The following is a 24272-nucleotide window of genomic DNA, read 5'->3' on the forward strand; positions in this document are numbered from 1 at the left end:
AATTCCGTATGAATTCTTTTGTTTTTGTGAAAAAGTTTCCATTTGTCGTGATTTAAATTTCATTCTGGTATTTTCAGCTACACTTGTAACCTATCAGTATCATTTTGAATGTTGTTTCTGTTTTCTAGAATATTAGCTATCCCACACAATTTTATTGTGTCTGCAAATTTGAAAACACTCCGTCCACCTCCTTATCCAAGATTAATGCAAATGTTGAGGAGTGCTCAGCCCTGGATTGAAAACTATGACATCTGACATGATAATCTAATTTCAGTTTGATGAAGAATGTTGATAAACACTCTACCATTTTTGCCGGCTGCAGATTCTCCTAATAAATATGCCACTGGAATCTCATGTTTATTAGTTTATGCTATCTGAATGTCTCATTCTGGAGAAGGTCTATCTATGTGGTCACTAAGAATCAACACTGACCTGATGGCACTTAATCAGTGAATCAATCAGAATGTCATTGGATATTTTGTCAAATGTTTTACTTTTTACAGTCTACTAAGAAAGTTACTGCTGCAAAAATTTAAAAAATCATCTGACAAGAGTTTTTGTCAAATCTATGCTGACTTCAAGTAATTTGTGCATTTTTCTAAGGTACTTACAAATAAATAATTTGTAACAAAATTTTCTCAGTTGTCAGTTTTTAGAAGGGCTGGTCTCTAATTCCTTGTAAAGGTCTCCCCCCCCCCCCCCATTTTTGAAGCTAGGGAAAACCTATTCTTCCTTCCAGTCATTTGATACTTCATAAAGTTCATTTTCCTGAACTTTTCAGTGATAATGGATAGAGGTTTGACTAGACCCTAGAATGCATTCCATCTGGCTCTGGAGGTATAGATTCATTCAAGATCAATAGATATTCTCTGGCTTTATTTCTGTGAAGTTCTTGCTCCTTCAACTACTATCACAATTACTTGGTGAAGTGCATATCCATTTGACATGCTTCCAGTCAATGCATTAAGCATGTGTGGATTGACCCAAGCAATCCCATTAGCTATTAACAAGGAACCTACGGGAATATTCAGCCTAATACTTAGCTTTAGTGCTTTAGGGAATTTATACTGTATAATGATTTATATACAATTTCTTGGTATGCCTTATAACAGCCATTTAAGTTAGGCCATTATCTTCTGGGTAACATAGGAGAAACACAAAACCAAAAGAGCTTCCTAAAGGCCATCTTCTAAATTCAAATAAAGATACATTTTGAACTGAGGACTTCTGCTTCATCTTAATTTCTTGTTATCCAGAGTCCATCGATGTGCAGTGAATGCTGCTGTAATATTCCATCCCTTTATCTTCCAGGGGTACATTAACTTTTGTTTCTTGATACTATAAGTAAAAACAGCACTTCTTCATTCTTTTTCCCAATGAGCAATTATCTTTCCCAAGCTGAAGCAGAGAATCCCAAGAGGAAGACATAGCTGCTTACAATTCATAACACTAAGGAGTTTTTTAACCTATTTTGTTTTCCTTCCTTCATTTTGCATTTTAGTGAGAAGCTAGATAACACAAGTGAATTATTAACCCAGTACAAATATGGAAGCTTTGTTTTCTTTGTGAAATATAATTCCTTGAAGCTTTAAAACAATAAAGCACTACATAAAATATCAGACCTCAATACAATGACACAAAACCTTAAAGGCCAACGTCTTTACTTGGTAAAGGATTTCAATGCTATATTTTTTGTTGTTAATTAAATCTCATACTAATTTTTTAAAATTATTTACTACTATTTGATTAGCCTATGTAGAAATCTGTTTCCCATGATGATCTGCCCCCATTTTGGATCAGATGGAGTTAGTTGCATTGATTTTGTAATAGTTTGTTTATTACTTTTGTCCATATATTCTTGAACTGAGTTTTCCCCACCAATATATGTTTAGCTTGCTTAGTTTTTAGTTGAGCTGAATGTTGCTATGACACGAAGATAAATTGTGCCAGTTTGTTCTTGTCTTCATGCAAGAAAGTCTTTCAATACGGGCTTTATGTCTTCAAGTCACTTTGTTTATTACCTGAGGATGACCCAGATAGTTTCACCATGGGAAGTAATTCAGAGAGAGCTAAGAAATTTTCACTGCCATAACTGTCATATAAATTGTAGACCAGAAGTAAACAGAAGCTCTGGGTCCACATTTAGCAAGCTAAAGCTTCTCAAAATCTGACCTGCTCTAGAAGATTATCATGTAGCAAATGAGCCTGTCATTCAAAGTTAAAAAAAAAAAATCTGGCAGAGCAGTGTCCTGGAAGCGCTAGAAACAGATCACTAGTTTACTTTACAAAACCATAGACCTTAAAACATAAGAATAGCTCTGGTGAATTCTGGTGAATCAGGTCCTGTGCAATCTTATTCCAGCTTTTTGTTTCTATCAGTGACCAACCAGTTAATTTAATGAGTGATCCACTCATATTGACAATACCTTTATCTAGTCCCATTGATATAATTACACCCATATCAAGATATATAATTTTATCTATAACTGATAGCTATCATAAAGTGTGTTCACCATGAGAGTTAACAGTGATTGACCAAAGTATGTGAATTTTGTTATTTTTCTGGATGGTTGGATGGATGGATACTTTTTGGTTGTTAGATGGATATTAGATGGATAGTTTTTGGTTGTTCAAGCCACACCTATAATTTTTCGTATTATTTTAGTAATATTATGTTAACTCTAGAAATATATTGCAAAATAAACTTGGAACATACACACCATTCTCACTGATGGCATTGTGGCATGTATTGCATCTCTAATTTGAATAATTAAAATAGTTTTTGACATAGCTTCACATTTTGTTCCCTTATAGACAATGAATACAAAAGAAGAATACGAGCACAGAAAAGATAAGGAAAGCTACCTTTGTGCAGTTTGCTTGGATATCTACTTTAATCCGTACATGTGCTATCCATGCCACCATATTTTCTGTGAACCTTGCCTACGTATGCTTGCCAAGGATAATCCAACTAGCACTCCATGTCCTCTCTGCCGTACTGCAATTACCCACGTTTTTTTCCAATCAGGTAAAAAGCCTTTTTAAAATGTTTCAGCAACTATTGTCTGTATTTCCAAATTATTATTAATAATCCAACTGCCTACCCTTCTCAAGAAAATGTTCAGGATTAATTATATTCCAAGTATAGTATACTAATAACATATAACCAAAGAAAATAGGACCAATTTACGTGTGATATCAGCTGATACATGTGTCTAAAACTGTATCTGTCTCAATAATTAGCGGCATCAGTGGCAGCGTCATCATGCTGATGCAACAAAATTTATGTGATGATGTCACAGTGCATGTTTCATCATTTGCTCCCCCTTACACTGATGCCTATGCCACTATTATAAAGAGAGTTAATATATAAATATTTGAATGTATTTCAGTCAAAATTGTTTGACAGTTGGCATATCTTCATAGCAAAATCCAGAATGCATGTAGCTGGTATTATATTTTCCCCAATTACAGTGGTACCTCTACTTACGAACGCCCCTACTTATGAAATTTTTGAGATACAATCAGCTCCGGCCCCAAAAATTTACCTCTACTTACGAATTTACCTCGACTTACGAGCCATTTTTCACCTGTTCCACGTGGTCTGCGGCCATTTTTCCACCCATTCCACGTGGTCCGCGGCCATTTTCCGCCCGTTCCATGTGGTCCGCAGCCATTTTTCCGCCTGTTCCACGTGGTCCGCGGCCATTTTTCCACCCGTTCCACGTGGTCCGCGGCCGTTTTTCCGCCCCTGACACGTGGTCTGCAGCCATTTTTTCCGCCCTGCCGCGTGGTCAGCGGCCGTTTTTCCGCCCCTGACGCGTGGTCCGCGGATGCCGGAATGGATTAACGGTAATTACATTGAACCTTATGGGAAAATTTACTTCGACTTGCGACCAACTTGACTTGCGATCAGAGTCACGGAACAGATTAAGTTCGTAAGTAGAGGTACCACTGTATAATTTATCTACATAGTCTGCCCTCCCAAATATTTTTAACTAGGCTTGTATATGAGGATTTCTCAGTAGTGAGAATTGGAAAGAAAGTACTCATGGAGTTAAGCTATGAAGAGGCAAGCATTTCTCACAGAAACCCTAACCCCTTATTTTTATATAACTAGGTTGGAAGTAGGTTTCAGTTCATGAATCCATTTCTTACCAATTTAGCTTGAGTTTTAACATTTACTACTTTCCTTCACTGGCCTTCTTAAGATGCATCCAGAACATCACTTTGTGTGGTAAGTTAAAATTAACCATAGATTCTGAAGTGTAGTAGCCTCATAATTATTATCTGGACCTAGAAATTTGGAGCCTTCAACTTTTTCAATTTGAACAGATCCAGAAATGCAGATTGTATCTTTAGTACATTGTAATCTATCTTTTTCCAAGTGCTAATGAAGAATTTAGTTACCACCAAAGCATTCCCCTTTAAGAGCATTAAAGGTATAGAAGTACAATTTAATCTAAAAATGTAATGTTTCAAATTAAACTATGATTATAAGTCTGCAAGCCAGTAACAGAGGAAAGGGTACTTGGCATTAGATGGAAACAGAATATCTAATTACAGTGGTACCTCAGTTCATGAACTTAATTCGTTCTGTGACTCTGGTCGCGAACTGAATTGGTCGTGAACCAAATCAAATTTTCCCATAAGGTTCAATGTAAATACGGTTAATCCGTTCTGACCCCTCCGAATTTGGTCGCCAACCGATTTTTGATCGCGTCCCGAATCAAATTTCCCCATAAGGTTCAATGAAATTACGGTTAATCCGTTCTGAACCATATGTTGTTGTTTTTTTAAACCGCAAAAATATGACACAAAGTACAGCACGAAGAGAGAGAAAGCTAACCTTGCTCGACGTGACTTCTGGCATGGAGGACAGGAAGACGGGTGGGGAGGTGGATATTGCTTGGAGGGAGAGTCCCCCTCCCTACAGGAAGCCGCGACCACGTGTCACGGGAGGGAAAATGGCCGCGGATTCTGTTCGTAACCCGATCCGGCGTTCGCGAACGGAGGCAAAATTTTGCGACCAGAGCTGTTCGTGAACCGAATTGTTCGTGAACAGAAGCGTTCGTGAACCGAGGTACCACTGTATTTATTGCATGGTCCATTATACACAAAAGCTATAAATGATCATTGGGGAACTTTTATCTAAAGAACTAGATTTTTTTCTACGGTATTCTATATTTTTTTCTGTGTAAGAAGAAAAACACATTAATAACTAGATTTAATAAAATTGTGACAGAAACAGTTGTATTACTCCTATGATTGTGGTAGAGATAAAGATTCTCATTTATTGCAGAGTTAATGGAAATGAGAAGTGGTATTCGTGTATTTTTAGGTTTTGGATGACTTTGTCTAGTACAGGTTCCTAGAACAAATGGCACTCTTTCTTCCTATGTTCAGTGGAAGAAATGGGTGCCTCATTACTATTCCATCAGATGCACTCATCCATTGAATGTTGGTGAAAGGAATAATATTTGAACAGGGCAAAGATGGAGAACTAGTGGACTTCAGGTTGGCCCCAATCCAGAAGGCCTTATCTATCCAACTGGCCCTTCCTCTTGACTTGTGTAATTTAAGAATAGCTATCAGTTTATATATAGCCAATATCATTTCTGCTGTGTATAGTCTATCCTCTTCATGTATTCTGAATTTAGTGAGAAACCTATAACTTCTCTTACGATTGCATTAAAATGCTTTTGAAACTGCCCAAAGTTTTAAACCTCATTTGCCAGATAGCCCAAATGGCAGCTGTTCAAAAAGATAAAGTGGATATCTACAGAGCTCATTGCATGATTCTCTAGATTGTCTCATTGATCTTGATGGATATAGTAAATACTTCCTGAAAGTAACAGACTTATCTTCAAGAGTTGATTCTTTTCAAGTTTTCATAAATGTGAAAAACAATGGAAAAATTGAAAACAATATTTTTATTACTAAGTAAAGATTACTAGCATTTTCTATATTTTTTCTTCTTGTACATTGTAGAACTAAACAATTCCACAGAAACTTCCTTTCCAATGGAATATTCAAAATTAAAAGAAAATTTTCAAAAATCAAATTTAGCAAATTGGCCTCTCCCTAGTTGCAAGAAAGTATTCAGAGTTATTGATGGTAAGTAAACTATTAATGATTATTTAACCTTAGAAATTCATCAACTTAAAGTTAAATGTTCAAGAATATGCATGACCTAATCATCTTATTCTTTATGAGGATTTGTTTTTTAATGAATTTGCATCTATGCCCATTCTAAAAATGATACCATAACCCACATAGTAATTGCAATAAAGAAAATACAAGTTGTTAACCTACAACTGAGTTTTTCTGAGTTTACACGATATGTTTGCATGCCTGGGTATGACACTATCAGAACATTCTAGCTGAGTTATTTTGGCAGTATGATATCCCACTCCAGTACATGTGCAGATATGCAACGGGGAGTCTCATGAATTATCTTATTTCCTTGACTAGATGCAGAACCTCAAGACAATTATTGCCTATGTGGTAAGAATGGTGGATTGGTGAATGCACAGATAACAAAGAGCCACAGTTACAAATAAGCAACATATTCTGAATTGTGGCTTCTGTGCATCATAAAGGCAGTAAGTAACAAAGTATGCTTACAGGATCTCAGTAGGCAGTTATGGAGGTTAGAAGATAGTATTGCTTACCTGCATCAGATCTTGCCTGTAAAACTGAATAAAAGTCAAGAATTGCAAACAGGTTATAGATCAACAAATATCCGATACCAGAATCTATTAAAAGGCAGTAGAAGCTGCAGTGGCTCCACTACAATGAGAGGTAAGCTTTCTGCTAGCTAGTACACCAGGTATATAATAGCTGTTGTCCAGCAAGCAAGGTATTATGATGAAATTGGCTGTCCTAGATGAAGGGATAAGAGGCAGAACAAGATACAAGATAGAAGAATAACTACAGCTAATGGTGAAGGCTCCACAAACATTGAGGGAATGAAAAGAAATCTCTAACAGTGTTAGAAGGTAGGTAAAGAAACAAATATAGATAAAACAGTGCTCTGAATGACAGTAGTGAGACACCATTTTAAGCAAGAAGGATATGCCAGGTTGCAAGAGAGGCTAAAAAAAATAGAAAAAAATTCCAAACCAGAACATGAAATTCTAAACTGGCAGCCCAATAAGCTTATAATAAAGTAAAGAATAATCCTTTATAATGCAAAAAAATTGAATAGACTTTTTGAATATTGGAAAGGATCTCAAAGCAACATAAGGGTTTGGTGCAGAAGAACATCAGGTGGCAGCACGCTTCTCCTATGGATAGGTATAGGAGTAGGCAGCGATCTGTGGATGTAGCTGTCACTTTCCTCCATAGTTTCTCTCAGGATCAAGTTAAAATTTCCTTTTTCCTGCTGCTGCCATCTATAGAGAGTTGTCTAACTTTATAATACTAAAAAGAAGTAATATGAAAGCTACAGTCTGTTATAGCCCTCTTCCTAATCTGTTTGATCTGTATGTTTTTGGGTTTATTAGCAGGCATTACCCAACTTGAGGCTGGGTTATCAAATGTCTTAGAGTTTAGTAGCTTAAAATATGCTTTTTATTTCATGACTGATGACAAATAAAAAGCAAGAGGTCTTCTGCTAATAGTGGTTCAGAGCCTTCCAGATTTTTGGTTGGCACTGTCAGTATGTGAATTAGTAAGTCAGTATGTGGATTAGACAGAATCTTGGAATCTGAGTCAGGCACTGGTTTAGCATTATTTGACACTCTATTCTAAAACATCCAAACTTTTTGTCCAGACTGAAACGTTCAAATGGAGAGTACCATTTCTAGCCATTTGATGTAAAACCCAGAACAGAACATTAATTAGGAGAGTCAAATTTAGTGTTCTCAGACTGAAAGTAGAAAGAACTGTTCTATGGTCTATGGTACATTTATTATTTTACCTTCAGGCAAAACTTACCAGAAGCAGAGACTTCTCTGAGGTACTCATATTTTAGAGAATCTTTGTAATAACAGAATTTCATCCTTTCAGAAATCTTTATGGGTGATCACTATGAAGCCCCAATCAAAAGAAGAGAAAAGTAATGCACTAACCTATGCACTGGCAGCTATTTGTTTACTAAGATCAAGATAACCATCACTGTATACAGCACTCTTCATAGTTCTAGAATATCTGCTTCAATAGCTATTGCAGTAATAATACCCTAAGGCCTAGAAAAATATAGGCCAATACTTTTCCTAACTTTTCCAGTTTTACACTTTCCAACTTATTCAAATTCAATATCTTTTTTTAATTGTTAGTTTGGGAGATCTTCTAAATACCTTTTTGAAACTTGGAACAGAAATGAAATGAAGCTGAACTCATGCCAAATACAGTTTAGAAGTCCTTCTGCTACCTTGCTTCCTAACCAATTGAAAATGATATATACAGTGGAACCTTGGGTTACGAACGCTTCTGTTAACGAACTTTTCGGGTTATGATCAGCTCTGGCCGCAAAATTTTGCTTCGGTTTGCGAACTCCGCCTCGGGGTACGAACAGGATACGTGGCCATTTTCCTGCTGACACGCGGTCGCGGCTTCCTGTGGGCGAGATTGCGGTAGCAAGGAGACGTTTGGTGAGGCTTGTGGTGTGTTTCTTAGCGTTCTTGTGAAGGTTTTTGGTGTGCTTGTTAGCATAGCTCCAAAGAAAGTGCACTGGGAAAATTTGCTTCGGGTTGTGACCAATTCGGGTCACGACCAGAGTCACGGAACGAATTAAGTTTGTAACCCGAGGTACCACTGTATTATGGGTTTTTTTTAAGATTTTTTTTTATCCTGCCTTTATTATTTTTATAAATAACTCAAGATGGCGAACATACCTAATACTCTTTCCTCCTTCTCTTATTTTCCCCACAACAACCCTGTGTGGTGGGTAGGGTTGAGAGAGAGTGACTGGCCCAAAGTCACCCAGCCGGCTTTCATGCCTAAGGTGGGACTAGAACTCACAATCTCCTGGTTTCTAGTCTGGTGCCTTATCCACTAGACCAGATTGGCATTTATAATGAGTTCAGCTTATTGCCTATGATCCCTAGCTTTGTTCAACACTTATTTTCCTCCTTATTAAACATTTCCTAAATATAAATTATATCTCTACCAGTTCTTACATGGCACTTATAATTTATCTTTCATTCTATTTATTTCTACCTATTTTTCCCTGAAAATTATATTTGTTTGAATTTAAATCCATCCTTCAAACTACTGCCAATGCTTTCTGAACAACATTAACGCCACATTTTAGAAGTACCTTTATGTAGCTCCAGGATTAATGAATGTTAGTGTTTATCAAAAGGATTCATAGTTTCTAGCCATAGTTTTTGTCTTGTCAATTGATATTTTGGCTAAATGTCAGATTTCTATTATCGATCAGTACTATTAGCAAAATATTGATACTATTGAGATTTAATTCATATGTTCGGTTTTTTGCCTTAGAAATAGATCATACATTCTGTTAGCTTAAGTATTAAACTATAGTTTAGACTAACAGATTTCCCCTTTTTTCTTTCTCCAATTTGAATAAAACAGAATCTACAGTATTTTTTTAAATGAAAATTGTTATATGCAACTTGAAATAGCAACCCATAAGAGTCTAAACAAGCAGTACATTTCTATCAAGTTATATTCAGTTGGCTGCTTTTAACAGAATCCTCAGAGTACCTCTGTAGTGCGGTATACATGTTGGGAAATTACTTGCTATCTTTTCTTTCTAAATTGTATTTCTTAGGACTGATAAAATATTTATAGTATCTCTAAAGTCTTTTAGGTCACTCCTCCCAAAGGCTCTGTGGGTTATATTTTAAACACAATGGATTATATTCCTTTTCTCACTTTTCTAGACTTTCAAAACATTCAGTGTACATAAGCTTTGTTGCTACATATGTTTATGAATTTTTCATAATCGCTTATATTCTTGTTATTAACATTTCTTTTAACTTTTTTCAGTAGTAGCTATTTATTAAAATCAGTGTTCAAAAGAAATAATCTGTTAATACAAAATTAGCATTACATCCAATATAAATTGACTTGCTCATTCAAGAGCTAGTGCTTACTTTTAAAAAGCAAAATATCTGAAGGAGTAACTTTTTTTTGTCTCAGAAAATTTTGTCTTAAACTCTTCAGAAGAGATGCTTCTCTGGGTTTCTTTATAAGAGAAGCTCATTGTGCAGTCACTAAGCAGAAGACCTCTGTTGTGTTGGTACCCCTTCTCTGGAAAGCCTTTCCTGTTGAAGCTTAACTGGTGTGGATGCCAAGCCATTTAATATCAGGAAACATAAATGTTGGCATTTTGGACACATTGTGGTAGTATGTTTTATTTCCCCTGCTTTTTTATGCCTTTATTTATTGCAGTGCTTCATGATTTCAGTCTTAGTACCACCTGGTCAGCTTTGTCTGGCCTCAAGGGCAGATCTGGTTATTACTTGGATGGGAGACCTCCAGGATATTCCAGGGCTGAAGGCTAGACTGAGAAGCCAATCAAGCACCCCAGAAGAAGGCAATGGCAAACCACTTCTGTATTGTTGCTAACAGGGGCATTCACGGGGGGAGATAAAAAGCTCAAGATCATGATCACAACAAAATTGAGGCCTCACCCTGTTTGCATGTGTGTCAAAGGAACCAGGCTTCAATTGTGTGGTCACAGTTGCTCTCCTGGCTTGACTCCCCTCCTGTAGATGCCACTGATACCAAGAAAACTTCATAGATGGGCCCCTGTAGTTACCAGGAGTCAAGCTCAACTCTACAGCATCTTCATCTTTTTCATTACTTCATATCCTTTTGGGTATGTTTTAGTTTTAAGCTTCTTGATACCCCTTGATATTTTAAGGTGAAGGGTGGATTCAAAAACAACTTCTAAAGTAAATAAATAATAAATCTAAATGGAGAAATCTGAGTGCCAGTGATCATGCCTTAGACTCAGCATTGGATGTGGTTTTATTTTTTCACACCATTTTGTGTGTATGGCAGCATGCTCTGCATCTTGCATCCAATGGGTGACTATGCAAGGCAGAAATCTCATTATTGTTTCCCTAATAATGGCAATAGTTTGAGTAAATTGCCCGGCTTTTGATAACAGAGAACTTACTTGAGAGTTGGGGTATTTTCTCTCTTCCATGGAGGATAGCTCCTCCTACTTACTGAGAATTACAGCAAACAGTTTAGAGACTATTCATTATTCACATATAGTGTCAGGGGCAAGGGAAGAACTAGGAGCTAACTGCAGAATTTGTTCACATTTTCCTGGCTCTATCCTGCCCTATCCCTACAATTGTTGGAATGTTCTTTAATGTTTGTGTTCGGTGAAATATCTGACTGATTTTTTATAAAAATAATAACATACTAAAATACTAATCTCTTTTAAATAGCTAATCTGTTTTGTGCAAAAATGCTTCCTTTGTATATAGTGTTTTTCCATCAACAATGTTCTCTCATGTAAGTTCTAGGTATACACATTGTGGGGACAAAAAGGTACCATTCAAGACACTTATTCTTGTAGAAGCTTCTTTGACTAGAAATTATTTACATAGCATACAATGCTAGGTTATATCGTCAGGACTGTCATCAAGTTAGTTTAACTATTTTTATTTTTCTCCTTCCCATTGAAGTTAATGGAAAGTGTTTTTGTAGTAAGTATAGTGGTGGTATAGATCCATAGATTGATACAGTATGGGATTTGTTCCTCCCAGTGCAGCAAGCATCCCATCCCCAACTCTTCCCTGTCTTAGCATCCTGCAGGTATTCAGTCAATAGCTAGCCTGGTATCCCGACAATGAAGCAACCCTCAGCTAATGGAAGTGTAGGATTATGCTGTAAATATATTTAACATTCAGTATGTTTGTGTGACACCTGTATGCATAAATGTCCATACAAACTCAACTCATATTTAACATTACCATAAATTGGTAGCTGTTGAATTGTCAGAAGAAACATTTCTGTAATTATCCTATTTTAAAATTATAGGATAAAAAAAGTTGTCTGTAAAATGTATCATTCCAGGGAGAGAACATTCTGAAGAACACTGGTATGTTCTTTTGTGTTCCTGACTATTCCAGTCTGCCAGTTTCAGGAGAGTTATGATAGTTTTCCAGAAGTAGATGTGGAATAAATGATTTGTGAAGTTCTGGATCTAAGATGTCCCCAGAAAGACACCAGTGAATCCTAGTGAAAAAAATTAGATTAGTATAATCTACAACTGATCATTGTATTTTGGATGAGGGATATAAGAGAAACATACCTGAGCTATTAGACTGATTGAGTGGGAATATCATATATTCATTCAGAGTGGAGGGAATGCAGAGACTTGTAACTAAAACACTGACCTTTCTTCCTGAACATTATTAAGCCTACAAAGCCTACACAGGTTTTACAGTGTTTGTATTGTCCTCCTCTCCTGAAATCATTGATCTTGAAGAGTAGCTACTATGGAAGATTCAAGGTGGGGCAAAGGGGAACAAAGTCTTAAGATTCCACTGCTGGCTGATTTAATAATGCAAATCAGGTAAGGAACACAATCTTGTGGTCTTGTTTAATTTATCCAAAACCTCTTGGTTTGGATGTGAGATATGTTAGTAAAATGTAGGGAAGGAGGAAGCATACTGTATCTTGGTGTTGATTACACACCAAAATCCTGTTTTAATGGCATTTATAATCTAAATGTAAATACTTAGAAAAAGGAAATAATCGGCACTTTACATATTGCACTAAAGCACTGAAAGATACACTTATGCATCTAGTATTTGTTGCACTTTTTATTCTAATAGCCGTTGTTGGCAATAGATAGTCAAAGGAATTCCCTCTTTGAGCTCCTTTACATTCCCTTTCTGACATGCCCCTAATTGGTTAAACTGGTATTCTTAGGTCTGTCATCACTTCCAGTTCCTGCTTCCTGTTCTCACTCCCCACCCTCACCCCAATGGAATAGATACCATGGCAGGCTACGTGTTGTTTAACATATAGTGTACTATTTCTGACTGGGGCAGCTCAGTCCCATCCAGAACTAGAGATGGAAAATCTCTGGGATCAGGTGGTCCCCAAACCTATAACCACTCAGTCTTGCTAAGGTTAAGCCTGATATATCCAGACCCTTATACCCTCCAGATACTGAAACAGAACTTGAGCAACCAGGGGCTGTGGTGTATAGCTGGGTATCATCAGCATATTGATTATATCTAATCCCATGTGAGCAAAAGACCACCCCAGCAGCTTCAGGTAGATGTTAAATAAGAGAAGGGAGAGTGTCAAACTCTGTGATACTCCACAGAGTAAGGGCCCTAGGGCTTGATCTCTCTACCCACTAGTACTGGCCCTGAAGGAAGGAGAACCATCATAACACCATTCCTGCTACTCACACCTGAGCTGGTCAGAAGAAGGAATTTAACACTACCTGGACCCAACCACATGCCATTTCCTGGGAGGTCTTGACAGATTGTTGAGCTCAAATCTCCAGGGACCCTGTCCACTTCCTCAAGAGTTATAGGCTCAAACTCTTCCCATCTTCAAAGGGTAAAAATGATATAATTGGAGAGTTACCTATGACAACAGAGAACAGTAGAGCAGATGCAGTTATGTGTCCACTTCCTCTGTTCTTAATACCTATATTATATTTCATACCTGTGGTATTCTTTTTTTTTTTTAAATTAAGGAATTGCTTAGTTAATACAGGTTGTCCCCAGGTTAAGAACGCCTGGTTTAAGGACAACCCATAGTTAAGAACGAAGCCTATTGTAGCAAAATTCAAATTAAATACACAATGGTTCGAGTTAATTACATAATACTACTTAGATTTTACAATATTATACAATAATACTGTTCCGGCTTACATACAAATTTGACTAAGGACAGACCTTGGGAACGGAACTCATTCTCAAACTGGGACTACCTGTATTCAGGTCTCAATAGACCTTTGAGGTTGTAACTAATTTTTTCTTTTTCATATAGAACTTCACCCATATTAGTTATGTTCATTAATAGCTGTGGCTAGCCACCTGCTGTGAGGCCTAAAAGGAAACTGAATGACTGTCTTCCACATGATTTTCTCAACATCACACCATACTCACATCTAAATATAAATTGCTTTGTGGAATTATCATTACAAGGGTCAGTCTCACTTGATAAAAATACCTTTTATCTGAAAAATGCAGATGTTGCTGAGAATGTTCTAAAATGTTGGCTAACTTTTGATTTACCTGCCTCACTTTGATGAGCAACTTAGAATTATATCCATTATATTTTCCATCACTTTGCTGTGTGCCATTCTTCTGTTCCTAATAAAATGAAAATGCTGTGTTGTTGTTGTTGTCATCATTTTGCATCATCTTCCTTAATGCCATCTAATGGATTTTTCACTATCGTTTTCTTTACTGGGGGGTGGGGAGGGTAGAATTGTTCCTTTCTTAAATGCTACAAAAATCAATGCAAGGAAATGAAAGGAGCTGAAGGAAAGAAGATGGGAGCAGACTGTTAATTGAATCTCAGTTCCATTCTTGGAGCAAAGCCTGATTCTTTCCAATTCAGTAAACACAGTTCACTTTGGAATTCTTTATTCCAAGAACATTATACATAAGCAAGTAGATTTTACAGTCTGAAAACATAATAGTTTTAATTTGAATTGGATCGTTATCCTGCCCTAACTTTAAGATTCAGGGGAAAAAACAATTTAAAAGAAATTTGTTAAAACCTTTATGAAAAATAAAACCAAGAAAAATCTGCCATCTAAATAATTTTCTGCTCATACATGACCACAGTGATTGTTTGAACAACAACAAACTATTGACACAGGTGGACCTAACCACTTCCCAATATTCAGAGACAATTTAAATGTAAATACTCTAGGGACTACAGAATATCCTGCCTGTGCATACATGACATAGATGTTAAAGCTAGAATATGAGTTAGAATTTTAAAACTTTTTTTTTAATGCCCCCTATAACTTAGATTTCAGATTTGTGATTGTTTTTGCTTCCTTCATTTGAGGGACACCTTAAGTTCTCAGGTGAGAAAAACTGGGTCAAACGTTTAACTAATGCAATATGAGATATATCTCTGTGAGTTCCCACAGCGAGAACAATTACAGTAATAAAATTACTATTGAATGAAGAATGATTACATTATAAAGTCTAATCTAGGGTAAATGTAGGTTTGCTTGAAGTAAATCCAGCAGAGATACAAATCAGCTATTACATTTATTCATCTAAATCTTCTCAACTGAAGCAACATAACAAGATAAAATATCACAAAGTGTGCATAACTATACTTTGATTAGTGATTGGAAGATGTTGATGCAAAAATAGCCCTTTGGCATATTTGTATGGTATTTGCTATAAGAGTGCAAATAAATAAAAGGGAATCACTTGTGGCCAATTTGATTAGAGTGCCTTGGAAAATATATCATACATAGAGGATTTCTATGTGGTGAGTAAATAGTAAATTGTTTTCAGCTATAGCTACAAATTCACTCCTTGGAAATCAGATTAATAAAACAGATTCTTGAGCAATAATCTTAATGGAAGCCAACACAGAATTATTTAAAATACTCTATAAGACTGTATAAGGATGGATATAAAAGCAAACATATTTATTGTTGTAATTTAAGTGTTAAAAGCTATACTGACATAGTACATCAAATCTGTTTGAGGCAATGCCAGTCTGATAATATCAAGCCTCATTTCTACTTTTATTGTGAAATTAAATTTGGCAAATTTGCAATAAAATGTTTATTTTTACATCTTGATTTCTTATGGTTTAATTATTAGAGTGGGATATTAAAAAGGGTTCATTTGTTAGTAAATTCAGATACTAGTTATAATGACCACCTTGAATTAAAACATTTTAGAGGACCAAATGAAGTTTGTTTCTCAGCAGAACCAACAGAAATGACCTGTTTTCCTTCTCTCTGTGCAGAGAGGTGAAAGGGCCACTTTGGGCGCTGAATTAGGAAGATGACAGACAAATGGCACTACATAATGTTATTTATTTAAGAAATGTATAAGTCACCTCAGTCTCAAAGACTAGCTAATTCAGGAGCACTAGCAATATAGCCAAAGCAGCAATAACATAAATGCAATAAAATTAAACATGCCCCTATATGATAATAAAGCAATAATAATATTCACACTGGTGCCAGACAATCCAATCCCAAAGGCCTTTCAGGACAGTCAAGTTTCTTCAAGCTTCCAAAAAACTAGGAGAGCATAGGCCATCCTTGCTTCAAGAGGCAAGCTACCACCACGGATGCCTTCTTTTGAATGCCCTCCCATCTTCTTGGAAGGTGGAGACCCTCTACAGACGCCTTCTGTTCAGAAGGACTGAGCAGAATAGGTGGAGTCTGCCTGAGATAGGTGAATCTTAAATTATATATGGAACCATATTGGTAGCCAATACAGCTTCTTCAGTAGAGGCATTACATCTCAATAACAAGGCTGCTAGTCTAAGGGTTTCCAGGTGCTCTGCATAGGCAGCTCCATTTAAAGCAAATCACAATAATCCAGGGGGAGGTAACAAAGCTGTGAGTGACCATATTCAGTGCCTCGTTTTGTAGTAAGACCACAGTTGTTGCAGTAGTGGGAGCCAGATGAAGGCTTCTTCACCATGGTCTCCATCTGCTTTTCCAGTAGGAGCCATGAGGTCAGGAGCACCTCCAAATTGCCAGCCTGCTCTCCACTATTCCATTAAGGTGGTACAGCCCCAGAGTCAACAGCCTTCTAAAGAAATAGTCATTCTGTCTTGTATAGGTTGAGTCTGAACCTGTTTGTTTGTTTGTTTGTTTGTTTGTTTGTTTGTTTGTTTGTTTGTTAATGAAACATACAGTATATGGTCACCCATCTTATGTATCATAACTGGGCGGCTCACAACCACAGCAATAAAAACAAAATAAGCAATAAAATGAGCTCCCCCTCCCCCAAAAAACCCAACTCTTGGTGCTCTAAAACCACACTCCCCAATACATAAACAGTCACAATCACTGGGCACCAGCCTCACGCTATCCCAGTACTTGGGGGGAAAGCCAGTTTTTTAAGACTAGAAGGGTAGGGACCTGCCAGGTCTCTGGGGGAAGGTGTTTCACAGGGTGAAAACTGCTACTGAGAAGGCGCACTTCCTAGGTCCCACTAGATGACAACATTTTAGGGAAGGGACCTGGAGCATGCCCACCCTAACTAACCTGGTGCAATAGGCAGATATCCTCAGAGAGAGGCAGTTCTGCAGATAACCTCACCCCGGAAAGAAAATGGAAGCCAATGCAGCTCATGCAGCAGTGGTGTAATGTGGGCAAGCTAAGAGGCATGTGTAAGTGCATTTGCCACCACATTCTGCTCTAGTTGTAACTTGTGGGTGATCTTCAAGAGCAGCCCCAGGTAGACCCCCAAGTTGCACACCAGCTCTGTATAGGGGAGTGCAACCCCATCGAGAATCAGAGATGACGTTTCACCAGATCCGGAAGGGCTGAAAACCCAAGGCCAGTCTGTCTTACTAGGGCTGAGTGAGAGCTGGTTCCTCCCCATCCAGGCCCTCAGAGCCTCCAGGCACTGGATCAGTACCTGAACAGCATCATCTGCCCGGCCAGGGGTGAAGATGTACAATTGGGTATGATCAGTATACTGATGATACTGCACTCTGTGTTGTCAAATGACCTTACCCAGATAATTTATGTAGATATTAAAGAGGAGCAGTGAGAGACCCAAACCACGAGGTACCCCACATTGCAGGGGCCTAGGGTTAGGCCTTCCCCCCACCACCATGGAAGAAGGAGAACTACTGCAAAACAGTGCCCCCCACTCCCAGTCCTTGAAGCCAATCCAAGAGGATACCCTGGCTGATGGTATCAAAGGCTGCCAAGAGACCTAGGAGGACTAGGATGATTGCACCACCCACATCCCAACATTCCAGGGGTTATCCACAAGTGTGACTGATGCTATCTCTGTACCATAACCCAGTTGAACCCTGAGTGAAAAGGGTCCAGATAATGCGCTTCATTCCAAGCTGCAACCAAGGCCTTGGCTGAAACACACACCAGAGCTTCAGGAAAAAAAACCAATTTCCCTTTGAAACCACATTGGATCCATCGGTTGCCTGGGATGGATCAAATGAATAGGTGTTTCTCACCATTCAGACCCTGACAGCTTCCAGACACCAGGTCAGAACTTCTAGTGAATATCTTATTTGGCCCAAGGTGGAGATTTAAAGATGGATATTGCATGTTGATATGCATCACCCCTGAAGGAAAACTTCTTTTTTCAAAGGGTACGTTTCACTAGAGACCAAGACACTATTATACCAAATTGATTTTTTGACAGATTCAGTACCAGACGCAAGGAAAGAGAAGCCTAAAGTGGGTTGGTTACAAGCCCTCTTTATAGACTTAAGCAAATTATTACTATCATTTAATTGATTTCTACTACATTACTATTCTATTACTATAATGTTGCTACTAACTGTAACTATAATTACAGTTAGTAGCAACAATAGGATATTATCATCAGTGTGATTGATAAGGTTAACCTTACTGATTGGGTTAATTCATACATCTATTAAAATATATAACGAGGGGTGGATAAAATGAGATCACGCTTAACTTGCACAATGGAACCTTTAGTTTAAACGAATGGCCTAAGAAGTTGTAGCTAAACTGCTATTTCAGCTTAACCATTACGTAAAGAAAAACTGGTTCCAAGCGCTGTGTGTTAACAGCTCCCAAGCACTTATAGTAATTCTTTGCAACTACTTTGCATTCTTGCAGTTAACATTTCCACTTATCTTATGAGGACCTTGTTACTTTTGACCGAAAGTTATGAGTCTTTCCTACTCCATGCTTGGATTCTAGTAAAAGTAATCTGAGAAACCCACACAAGTTTCCTTCTCTCTTTTTCTTGGTGGATTTTTACACAAAAAAGTTTAAAAAGTTATAAAACCAAATTATTTTCCCTCAGCTGTCTTTTCAAATTATGGCGTTTATATTTATCCAGCAGGTTTTCAGAGCACAGACTCCTTTACCCGAAGGCATTTTCCACATGCCGCTCACCGAATGGATTATATGGACTTTGAGGATGATAGCCGGGGATGGCGATTTGACATGGACATGGTGATAATCTACATTTATGCCATCAACTGGGTCTTAGGATTTATCATATTTTGTTTTCTTTGCTACTTTTTCTTTCCTTTTTAAGGATTTCTATTCCCTATTTTGTATGTGAGCTGTGAGACAAGGAAGTAGACAAATCTGGATTAAAGAATGCAGATTGTGTACAGTCTTGGGTTTACTGTCTAAAATTGATAAAACTGTAGCAACAATAATTCATTCTCAGTTTTTTGATCTTCTAATTTTTATTATATTTTGAAGTGAAAAAACATTTGCATATTAAAACATGTCAGATTGTTTTTTCTAATGTCTGTTAAGATGGCCTTGTACTTTAATTCTGTATTTGCAATCTGTATACAAAGTTGAGCAGATTCATGAATGATTATTCGTCAAACAGTGAATCTTCACTGATTAACTTCAACTAATACCTGGTATGTATGAAACTCACATACATAGACTGTCACCTCACACTTAATGGTTTCTGTAGAGATGGTTCACATATTAAATGCTTAAATTCAGTTGAAAGATTTTTTTCTCATAATCTTTGAAATTCAGTGTAATTTTTTTCTCATGATCATTGGAATTCATGATCTTTGGAATTTTCTTTGTATCCAGTACTTATTGCATATAATGGTCATGTTGAGTCTCAGCTTTCCACCTTTTGAAATCATTGCAGGAGTTTCCTGAGAGATGTTTTTATGGTAAAATGTACTATGTACTTTAAGATAAATGGGATAATTGGGAGAAATTTGTTAGAGAAATGTACGCAGTGCCCATGGTGGTCAGTTTTGCAGCAAAGACAATTTAGCTGTCTTTTTATTTGTGGATGTCTATCAAATTATTCAGAAGACTCAATGGTTTGCCCTATTGACTGGCAGTGTTTGCTAAGAGCTAACATTAAGGAAACTTAAGACAAATTTTCAATTTTCTACCTATGTCTGTATATAGAACCAAGAATAGTTGGTTCTGAGAGAAAGAGAGAGAAAGAAAGTGAGCGTGTGCAGGGAGCACTTCAGGGCTGTATGTTTTGCTGTTGTTAATGTTTTGTGACCATCAACCTAATTTCCTAGTCAGCTGTATGTGGGAGGACGAGGGAAAAAGAGAAGATAGAGAGAAGAGAGGGTCAGAAACAGAAATATTTAAAAAAAAAAAAAAACCAAACCTCCACCTACTACTGATACAGATTTTCTCAAATGGTTAGATATAAAAGATATTGAAAAGGTTGCCCGCCTCGATTTAGAGTAGCACCAGTTGTGGATCCGTTACATCTCCTCCACTAACACCAAGCAATGTGGAAAATGACCTTGCTTATGTCGCAAAGGGGTTATGAATGATAAATATGATTATGTGAATCAGCCCCTTGATCTTTAATTGGGCATTTAGATCCAATGCGTGGGAGGGGTCATTTATTATTACAAAGTGCATCTCTCATGGATTCATAGTTTCTTGGCAGTATTTACTGATCAATACCACGTTTAAAAGTGCCATCACAGATGAAGAAACACAGAATATCCTTGTACTTCATGTAAAGCAAATACTTCCAGTGAGGTTAGTTCATACATTCAACTATGAGGCATCAAGTGTTTTGTTTTTTTAAAACTAATTATGTACAAACTGTGCTGAAAAATATTACATGGATATATATTTCAGTATAGTACAATTAATTCTCGCCATTTGTCTAACTGAAAAACCAGAGATTACCATTAAGCTTCTTTACTATCCTGACATACAATGGTCTCTTAAGCCAGAGGTGTAAGTTATAAATTAAATATTTAAAATTCATGATAAAAGAATTTTGTTTTATTCTACTTCAGACCAGATATTTATTGTTGTTATATGGTCTCTTCTCAAGAATATTCAGCAAATACTAATAATTTAGGGAAAATTCAAGCTTTATCCCAAAGTCTATGAACAATCCAAATACTGCCATAATATATCTGTGGTTCCAAGCAAAGCTGTTTTTTGCAAACGAAATATTGTGAGGTCAGATAATTTTAATTTTGTTAGCTGTTTTGACAATTCCATTGTTATAGCATCTATATTATTATTTAGCTATTAATATGATTTCCTAAATGCTTAGAAAAAGCACTTCTTCTGGATGCTGTAGAGTATAAAGTAGAAATAATAATCTATATAAGCTTCAGACAAAATAATGGTGGTAAGGAACAGGAATGGAGGAAGGGTGATATTAATTGCAATTGTAACCATGTCTCACACAAAAGTGAATTCAATGGAGCTCTAGAATAACAGAAATTAAAGAATGAGAAGCAAGAGAAGCCCAATGAAAACATCCACATATTTTTTTAGTTAGAAATGCTAATAATACAATGAAGGAGGCCAGTGCAAAGAGAAAGTGACATACTTGTCATGTTTACAGATAAGAAAAGTGGGTCAAGCTGCAGAATAAGGAACCAATACTTAAGGTTTTTAATGGTGTAAAAGAACATCAACAAGGAAATCTGAACAAATTAATATACAAACTAGAATCCAATAATTTAAGATAAATTCAAAATGAAAATCATATACAGTAAATGGCAGTAAAGATGTCACTTGTTGTAAAAATGGTGAGTCAGAATATAAACATGTTCACTATTGGTTATCTATTTAGTCAGGGGGCATGGTAGCTACTGTCTGGAATGTGACATCGGGAACAACTTCCGTCCCCCAAAATGCTACAGAGTGATACCATTTCCAGCTGCCTTGAGTCACATGATTTTGGGAAATATAACATGAAGTTTAATTAATTCATGTGTAATTATGCAGTATATTTTCTGAGCAAAAAATCTTCAAGTGATTGAAGTAAATTGTGGAATTATTCTTAATAGTTATGAATATTCTGAATTGACTCCAAGAGTTGGAGGTAACAACTGCCAGGCCTTGAAAGTATTAATAATTGAAAACTGTACCCGCAGTTGATTACAAATTGGGAGCACATTCTTGATGGCTGTTCTTCATATATAAGTAACAATTCTCTAAAATTCCTGGCCTAATTATTTTTCAAAGATGTAGTGCAACCTTTCTATCCAAATAGTCATGGTGTTAAGCAAATGGAGTTTATCTATGAACTCCCATCTTTAAAATACTTGTTTCTAAGCTCCAATAAATAAATAGTGACTTTCTCAAATGCCTGAATCCAGAAGACTGGATATATACTGTAATCATAATCAATATAAAAAGTTCTTAAATTAATGGCAAGAATTGACTTTGGGATTTGGGTATATGTTACTGAATGACTGGGAGTATTGCCTCCAGTTTGAGAAAAGCCAGAAATTCTAGTAGTAGGAATGGAAAATGTATTGATTTATTTTTAACTCTGTGGTTCTTAAATACAATCATTCTGAAATACTTAGGCTCAATTCTGTTTTGTTAAGTAAACTATCATGAATATGCTGTTGATATCCTAGCGAGCTTTCTGAGACTTGTTCTAATTTTCAGAATAATTTTATTCTAGGATATATATTTTTATCTATAATGTTCTGGTGCTCATAGTAACTTTTAAACTTCAATCCCCATTAAGAATGTAATTTTATGTTTGGAGAAATTAAATGAATTTTTTTTTGAAAGTATATATTTGTAAGTATATGTTTTTACTTTCATTTTTTATGCATAGGTAACTCAGAAAGAGGTGCTCTTCATATAAAATAAAAATATTTTATTGCTATGTATGCTATACATGAAAAATTAAGGGGTTTCACAAGCTTTAATTCTAAATTTTCCATTGCATATCTGCTTTGCAGTGCTAGTCCAATAACATCAATACACCAGGAATGATCATAGTGCTATAATCTTCAACATGCATGTAAGTGAATTCTTGCAAAAAATTTCAGCACAGTAACAGCTAACTTCAGAATAGTTTCCAAAAAAATCAGAGGATTGGTGAAAAAGAAGTTAAGAGTCAAGATGGTTAATTCTGTCTACAATGTTGGAAATTATTCAAAAGTACAGTAATAGAATCTCAACTAAAATATCTGGCTCAGTCAAGAAAGGCACTATGCATTCCAGGAAGACCACCAGTGTGGCTAACATGCAGGTCAGTGGTACCAATTAAGATGAGGAACTAAGCTCTGGCAAAAGATATTCAACCACTTAAAAAGAGGGGGAAAATAATTTGAAGAACATGTTACAAAAAATTGAGGTGGAGGGCAGAATGTTTATATTTATTAAAATAGGAACCAACCAGTAAAGTAATTGGTCTGTAGCATCACAGGGGCAGTGTAGGAATACTAAAGGAGGACAGGGAAATAGCACAGAAATTAGATGAATGTTTTGTTTCTGCTTCATTGCTGAGAATGTAGGACAGACACCTGTGCCTGAGCTGGCATTTTCAGGAGGAAAATTTGACAAACTGAAAAAAAAGTTAATGAGAGTTGAGGTTAGAAGCCAAATTGACAATCTAAATATAAGCAAGGCCCCAGGTTCAGACAATATTCATCCAGAGTTCTTAAAACAACTTGAACAACTTGAAATTGCTGACCTTCTCAAAAAAGTATTCAAAGTTGCTAGAAAATAGCCAGTGTGACCCCAATCTTTTAAAATATCTAAGAATGATAAAGGATACAATGAGCTTAACACCAATTCTGAAGATACAGTAACGGTTGAAAATTATTAAACAGGAAATTACTAAGCACGTAGAAGAATAAACCTTGCTGAAAAGGAAACAGTATGACTTCCTCACAGGTAAGTCTTTTCTTGACTCTCATACTGTCAAGATGTGCAAAGAGGGTTCCCCCTGGGATGAGTGATGGAACCAATGCTTTTTAACTTGTGTATAAATGGTGCGGAGGTAGAGCTGATCAATGAATTAGCCATGTTTGCTGTTGATACCAGACTATTCAGGGTGGTAAAATCAAGCAAGGATTGTGAAGAGCTCCAAAAGGATTGTGCCGAGCAGGTTTCATCTTAGTTCAAATGTTTCAGAAACAGGAATTTAAAGACTGGCGAATGAAAAACCATAAAATTTGGGAAACTGGTGGACACACTACTATGAAAACAAAAGAAGTATAAAACTTCAGTTCGAAGATAATAGCCTAGTATCCAATCTAGACATCAACAAGAGAGGATATGGTTACTTGCTTTTTCTTTTAATTGGCATATCATTAGTGAAAACAGGGAGCCTATAGTTATCAAAGGATGATGGTGATGCATATGATGCATTTTATAGCAGGTATATGCGAAAATGAGATACTTC

The 24272-nt window shown here is 36.6% G+C and overlaps 1 protein-coding gene across 1 annotated transcript in view; it reads left to right on the top strand.

Annotated features, from left to right (window-relative positions):
* The window catches only part of RNF180 (ring finger protein 180), a 77490-nt gene extending 53989 nt beyond the window's left edge, over positions 1–23501 (top strand). Inside the window, 3 exon segments of the mRNA XM_088129989.1 lie at positions 2815–3028; positions 5992–6117; positions 18975–23501. Of these exon segments, the coding sequence (XP_087986115.1) occupies positions 2815–3028; positions 5992–6117; positions 18975–19171 (537 nt within the window). The 3' untranslated portion in view covers positions 19172–23501.
* The last annotated feature ends 771 nt before the right edge of the window (positions 23502–24272 follow it).

Source organism: Python bivittatus, unplaced genomic scaffold, assembly GCF_059951505.1.
Source record: "Python bivittatus isolate LINGU-HERP-01145 unplaced genomic scaffold, Pbiv_v1 ctg000850_np1212, whole genome shotgun sequence".
Classification (NCBI taxonomy): Eukaryota; Metazoa; Chordata; class Lepidosauria; order Squamata; family Pythonidae; genus Python; species Python bivittatus.